This window comes from Salvelinus sp. IW2-2015, linkage group LG17 (genome assembly GCF_002910315.2).
Source record: "Salvelinus sp. IW2-2015 linkage group LG17, ASM291031v2, whole genome shotgun sequence".
In the NCBI taxonomy this organism is placed as follows: domain Eukaryota; kingdom Metazoa; phylum Chordata; class Actinopteri; order Salmoniformes; family Salmonidae; genus Salvelinus; species Salvelinus sp. IW2-2015.
The window spans coordinates 40,300,768-40,307,633 of NC_036857.1; the positions used below are offsets into that span (position 1 = coordinate 40,300,768).

At 39.3% G+C, this 6,866-nt stretch overlaps 1 protein-coding gene across 1 annotated transcript in view; it reads left to right on the forward strand.

Annotated features, from left to right (window-relative positions):
- Nucleotides 1–2,353, forward strand: part of LOC111976270 (proline-rich protein 12) — a 49,963-nt gene extending 47,610 nt beyond the window's left edge. The window contains exon 15 of the mRNA XM_024005054.2: nucleotides 828–2,353. Coding sequence (XP_023860822.1) covers nucleotides 828–962 — 135 coding nt within the window. The 3' untranslated portion in view covers nucleotides 963–2,353. The remainder of the gene's footprint in view (nucleotides 1–827) is intronic.
- Nucleotides 2,354–6,866: the final 4,513 nt, after the last annotated feature.

A 6,866-nucleotide genomic window follows, 5' to 3' on the forward strand; every position in this document is an offset into this window, starting at 1 on the left:
AATATTGGATCAAGAACAGTTATTTGTGTCTCCCCTACTATGGTTTATTTAAATATTGTTTCAATTTACCCAGCAGAAATATTACCCAAATGTCTTTTATTCCTTGCTTAAACACACCAAATATATTGTGGTTGAAATAGAGTAAATTATATTAATCTTTGCTTATCAACAATGGTTGATAGGAATTCTAAGTATTGTGTTTATATATTAACGCTGTCAAACAATTAAAATAAATAATTGCATGATTTTTCAGTAGTTAATCACGATTTAATTGCAATTTTTTTAATTGCTCAKATTTGGCTCTAAAAAGCAGGGCATTGAGTTACAGGCATACTATACTTTGATTGTAAGGGCCAGAAACACACAATTATCTGTATCAGAAACAAAATGCTCTCAATGTTTAAGTAGGCTTACTCCCTCTTATCAATGTTCTTGAAGTTTAAGACTTGCACATAGTCACACACACACACTCAAGTACTGTTAAAGCTTCAGGCATTCTAAATGAGTGTTCTTCCCATTTCTGAAACACGTAGCATATCAACCTGTCCAACTATGTTGTGAGTTCCACAGAAGACAACAGATCAGCCAGGCCTAGGCTACTTATCCATGTTCTTCAACATGAACTAGTCACAAGCTGTAACGCGTTACCGCATAAACTTTGACAGCCCTAGTTTATATTAATATTGTGTTTACCCAGCATAGATAATGTTTATTCCTTGGGTAGACACACCATAGACTTGAGACATGTACTTCTATTTTTCAAATAGACATATTACCATAGTCTAAATAAACTGTATATTGTGCTTATATTTGTGTTTCCCTGGCAGACCAACACTATAGAGCAGGCAGCTGAGGATCCTGGGCAGGAGGAGGTGGTGCAGCAGTGTATGGCCAACCAGGGCTGGCTGGACACCCTCTTCAACTCCTTCATCGAGCTGCTCACACTCAGCGCCAAGGCCTGAGCGACAGACAGAGGGGATGGAAGACAGAAAGAAAAGAGAAAGCGAAAGAACAAAAGGCACAGAAACTAGGCCCCAGGAACGGTGAGGTGGGCGAACGAGGTAAGAGGTCCCATCCCACCTGGAGTCGTGTGGGTCCGACGGACAACTTGAAAGGCCACTCTAGGAACAAGAGGGTCGGTAGGTGTGACCTTGGAGTGACCTCTCCTTAGTTCAATGACAAAAATATAGCAATTAATTGACTTGACCTTGAGAATGGATGATGACCCCACCGGAGCTGGTGTTGTTCCTGATTGGTCAAGAGATGACACTGACCAATCAGGAGGCAAAGACCAAGGTGAGAAAATACACCGAAGGCAGAAGGAGGAGCTATTGCACCTAGTCACGTGGATTGTCTCACAGACATCGTAAAACTGTGCGTCAGACAAAAAAACGTTTCAGAGAATCTATTACTGTCTGTTTTTACATAAATTATTTGTTTTTAAACATTGCATTAGAGGAGTGCAGTGAGCGGTGTGAATATATGGCTTGTCTGTGGAAAGGATGCAACATAACGGTGTTAATTCTCTCACTCGTTCTATGCGACGTTCTATGCGACAGTAGGCAGTGGCACCAGTGAGCTATGTGATAATATATAAACCCATTTAAATTATTTCTATGAGGAGGATTTTAACAAACTCACGAGTGCTGGGATGCCGCCTTAGCATTAACATTTTTCACATGTTAAACGTTCAATTGTACGTACACCCACATATCCGAGCTGTCTTATTTTTTTTCTTTGACACAAAAGATGGGTGGATGAGACGGAAACCTGACATCAACTTTGTAGAGAATGGGTATATTTGAAACCGACATTAGTGCTTAAGTTCATCAGAATCATGCAGCTGCAAAGAGAAAGAAACATTATCAAGTTCCCCTACAGGAATGGTTATAAATGAGTCATATTTAAAGAGAAAATGGTCATTTAATTTTTATGTCTGATGTTTTGCATATTACTATAACATTTTTTTTMMGGGGGGGGGGACATTTTTCCTTGGAAAGACAGTCTGTAAATATTGTACAGTTCTTGACAAATCTTTGTTTATACATTAGATACTCAGCGAAATGTTTTGCCACGAGCAGCATCGCAGATATTGAGATGAGCGAGATGCAAGACTTCTCTCTCACAGTCATACACAGTATCTGAGCATGTGAACGGGTTCGCTTCACACTGTTGCAGCCTGGTAGCCACGGGACCAAAACAGTGGAGAAGTTGAGCCTCGCGCTTCAACCCTTTTAGTTGTTGCGGAAATTGACCCACTATGCTGTTTACTTTCTGCATCCACGTCATATCGCTGAGTCTACCTTAAATAACTCTCCTGTATTTGAAACACAAATAAAAACGCAAAGAACAATTTGTTGTTGAAGTCAATTAATGTATATGAAATAGATTAGATTACAGAAGGGAAGTTACCCAGAGCTGTTGGTGACGTAGAAGCTGGAAAAAGAAACTAGACACAGCATTTTTGCTCATGGGGCATTTAAACCAGGTATGACATACGGCGTCTTTCCTGGTACAACCAGTTAAGCGAAACATGACATGTGCTATCTGCTTGCCCATGTCCAACAAAGAAGCCCATCTGTCATGGGGTGGGTAAATTAAAATGTCAGTCTTTTCTGGCTAGGTCGAAAGTTTTTTTTATTTTTTTCTTCTTATTCTTTGTAATACGTTTTTGGATGCGATCGTCCAAGTCAATGTTAATAAAAACCTCTTAAGGATCGGCCCCTTTTTTTAAAATTTTCACCTAAAATGACATACCCAAATCGAACTGCCTGTAGCTCAGGCCCTGAAGCAAGGATATGCATATTCTTGGTAGAATTTGAAAGGAAACACTTTGAAGTTTGTGGAAATGTGAAAGGAATGTTGCAGAATATAACACATTAGATCTGGTAAAAGATAATACAAAAGAAAAAAACATGTTTTTTTTTGTACCATCTTTGAAATGCAAGAGACGGGTCATAATGTATTATTCCAGCCCAGGTGCAATTTAGATTTCGGCCACTAGATGGCATCAGTGTTTGTGCAATGTGTCCGACTGATCCAATGAACCATTGCATTTCTGTTKAAACTTTTGTGTCAAGACTGTCCAAATGTGCCTAATTTGTTTATTAATAACTTTTCATGTTCAAAACTGTCCACTCTCCTCAAACAATAGCATGGTATTCTTTCCCTGTAATAGCTACTGCAAATTGGACAGTGCAGTTAGATTAACAAGAATTTAAGCTTTCTGCCAATATCCGATATGTCTACGTCCTGGGAAATGTTATTATTACTTACAACCTCATGCTAATCTTATTAGCCTACATTAGCTCAACCGTTCCGCAGGGGACCCACCAATCCTGAAGAAGTTTTAAGAGTTTGCTACAAGTGTAGCTAACGTTGTAGTCTGATGCTATCTACCGAAATTGCTTATGTAAAGCTATTTTTAAGTTAGCTAGCTACTAAGCAAGCTAGCTCGATTCTTTTCAGGCTGAGCACAACGTTTTTGACACTGCTTTTTTCTGATAAATATATTCATTGCATCCGACATGGAGTCCAGTTTCATAATATTACCGTATGTTCCAGCTGCTTGRTGTAGTTTTGAAGTAATCACAATAAACAGGCCTTATTTTAGGGCACATTTCACCCTTCCAGCTGCTATTAGTTCTATTGAGCAGCGTGGCACCAACTCGCCTTTGGAATGTTCTGCTTCACAATACAATTTAAACTGGCAGGAGAAATTTGGACAAWGTTTGTTCTCTAAATGGCTCCTGGGTAATTTGATATGTGTCAATCTGTTCGTTCGTAGGCATCGAATTGAGCGTATGCTGCTCACTGAGTTACAAACCAAATGGATGGGTCTAGCTCATTTATTTGTTGATCTGATGTAGTTGGTACCTCAGATTATCAACCCAGCGAAATAAGTATCTAGTATCTGCAGATGGCCACGGTGAGGAGCAGGAGTTATAAACCCATAAAAAAAATTTGCTGGGAAAAAACGCTAACCCTTATACCTATTGTAACCCTGAACAGTCAGTAAACTTAAAATTGGGTAGCCTATAACACTTTTAGAAATTATTTTTTTCTTTATATTATGTCAGTAAATACCATTATAGGACTAAATACTTAACCTAAGTATTTGCTGTTTTTTTTTCAATTTTATCTGATTTTTTTATTGCAAGGCAGAACACTTCTAATAAACAAGCCACATTTATAAAAAAAAATAAATAAATGATTATTTAAAATGTGGTTTGAACTGTGCGACTTAGTAACCTCTATGTGAAAGTCCAGCAATTGGCATGGGCAGGTTTGAGACTGATCTCTTGAATTAATAAGAAAAATATACTCTACTTTATTTCACAGCTGTCTCCAATGTCTTTACGGTCTTGGAATATTCACAGGTCCACTCCTGGCAGCAGGTATTGCAGTAAGGAAACAGCTCAGCAGAAGCAAAGGCTCTTTTGGGAGCCACCATATTTATTAAAAACGACTCATTTCCTGTGTCTGTGTTTTTTTAGTGCATTCCGAAAGTATCCAGACCTCTTGACATTTTCCAGATTTTGTTACATTACAGCCTTACTCTAAAACTTTGTTGAAGCACCTTTGGCAGCGATAACAGCCTCAAGTCCTGGGTATGACGCTACAAGCTTGGCACACCTGTATTTGGGGAGTTTCTCCCATTCTCTGCAGATCTTCTCGAGCGCTGTCAGGTTAGTTGGGGAGTGTTGCTGTACAGCTATTTTCAGGTCTTTCCAGAGATGTTTGATCGYGTTCAAGTCCGGACTCTGGCTGGGCAACTCAAGGATATTGAGAGACTTGTCCCAAAGCCACTTCTTGGCTGCGTGTTTAGCGTCGTTGTCCTGTTGGAAGGTGAACCTTCGCCCCAGTGTGAGGTCCTGAGCGCTCTGGACCTTTCATCAAGGCTCTCACTGTACTTTGCTCTGTTCATCTTTCCCTCTCCTGACTAGTCTCCCAGTCCCTGCCGCTGAAAAACATCCCCACAGCATGACGCTGCCACCACCATGCTTCACTGTAGGGATGGTGCCAGGTTTCCTCCAGACGTGAAGCTTGGCATTCAGGACAAAGACTTCAATCTTGGTTTCTTGCCTTTTGGCAAACTCCAAGGGGGCTGTCATGTGCCTTTTTACTCAGGAGTGGCTTCTGTCTGGCCACTCTACCATAAAGGCCTGATTTGGTGGAGTGCTGCAGAGATGGTTGTCCTTCTGGAAGGTTCCCCCATCTCTACAGAGGAACTCTAGAGCACTGTCAGAATGACCATCGGGTTCTTGGTCACCTCCCTGACCAAGGTCCTTCTCCCCCGGTTACTCTGTTTTGGCTGGGCAGCCAGCTCTAGGAAGAGTTTTGGTGGTTCCTAACTTCTTCCATTTAAGAATGATGGAAGCCATTGTGTGCTTGGACCTTCAATGTGGCAGAAATGTACCCTTCCACTTCTACGGACAATTTCCTTTGACCTCATGGCTATGTTTTTGCTCTGTGGGACCTTATATAGACGAGTAGGTGCCTTTCCAAATCATGTCAAATCAATTGAATTTACCACAGGTGGACTCCAATCAAGTTGTAAACACATCTCAAGGATGATCAATGGAAGCAGGATGCACCTGAGCTCAATTTCAAGTCTTCTACTAAAGGGTCTGTATACTTCTGTAAATAAGGTATTTCTGTTTATTTGTAATACATTTGCAAAAATGTCTAAACCTATTTTCACTGTCATTATGGAGTATTGTGTGTAGATTTACATTTATTTTATTTAATACATTTTAGAGTAAGCTATAAAGTAAAATGTGGAGGAAGGGGTCTGAATACTTTCTGAATGCACTGAATGTTAAAGCTAGAATTCATAGTTGCTACATCCATTTTTGGACTTATAAAGTAATGATAATACCATTGATCCCTTTTGATTCTTGAAGAATATTACATGTACCCCATAAGAACCCAACATACAAGTTTCTTTTATGCCAATGTTTATAAACAATGTAAATATATTTTGCGTGCATTTCCTTGGCTAATCGCATTCAGTCGGTCACGACTCGGGCAATGGTCTCGAGCAACTCCAATGTATGCATCTGATTGGCTAATATTCCCAGGCGGGGATCTTCCTGCTAATGTGCCCTCTTGAAACTGTCAATAATGTGTTGCATGCATTTTAGTGCCTAGTGGATTTGCTCTCGACTCGTGATACTTCACAAYTTCGAATTTTGCATGCAGCAACATTGCTTTTTTCTTTTTTTAAGCCGTTTACATTTGATTTTAAGGCAATGGCATGCCATTTCAATGTTATTTATATATCTAGTGAACTGTGTAAATTAGATTAGCACACTTGTCAGTACCAAGTGTCTGAAATCTTGAAGAAACGTCAGAATTTCATTTGTAGTCGTGCTGCCACCTTGTGGTATAATTGAGATTTGTAGTACCTGGATAGGAAAATGTGTTTTTCTTGACCAGAGGCGACTGAATTAATCTTCAGGATTATTGATAATCGTTATTGAAATAGTAATCAAGTATAATTTCTAAACATTTAAAACTGGTAATATTATTTTAAACATCATTATAATAAACACATTGTAGCTGGGTAATATCTAATATGTAACAGACACACACAGACAATGGAAATTAGCCCTTAATTTTTAATGATTCGGCTCTGAAAACAGCTTTTGGTTTTTTGAAAGAATACTGTGTTCAAGATTGTTGCACCGACACTCATATGCTAGTGAATGTAATCACAAAGGTTTTTGGTGCATTTCAATAGAGCCCCAACTAGAGCTAGTGAGAGAAAGACATTTAAAACAATATACAAAGAAGTCGTCAAAATAATACATATACACAGTCCTGTAAATAGAGTATGATTCCGGGGTGGGAATTGGCTCTTA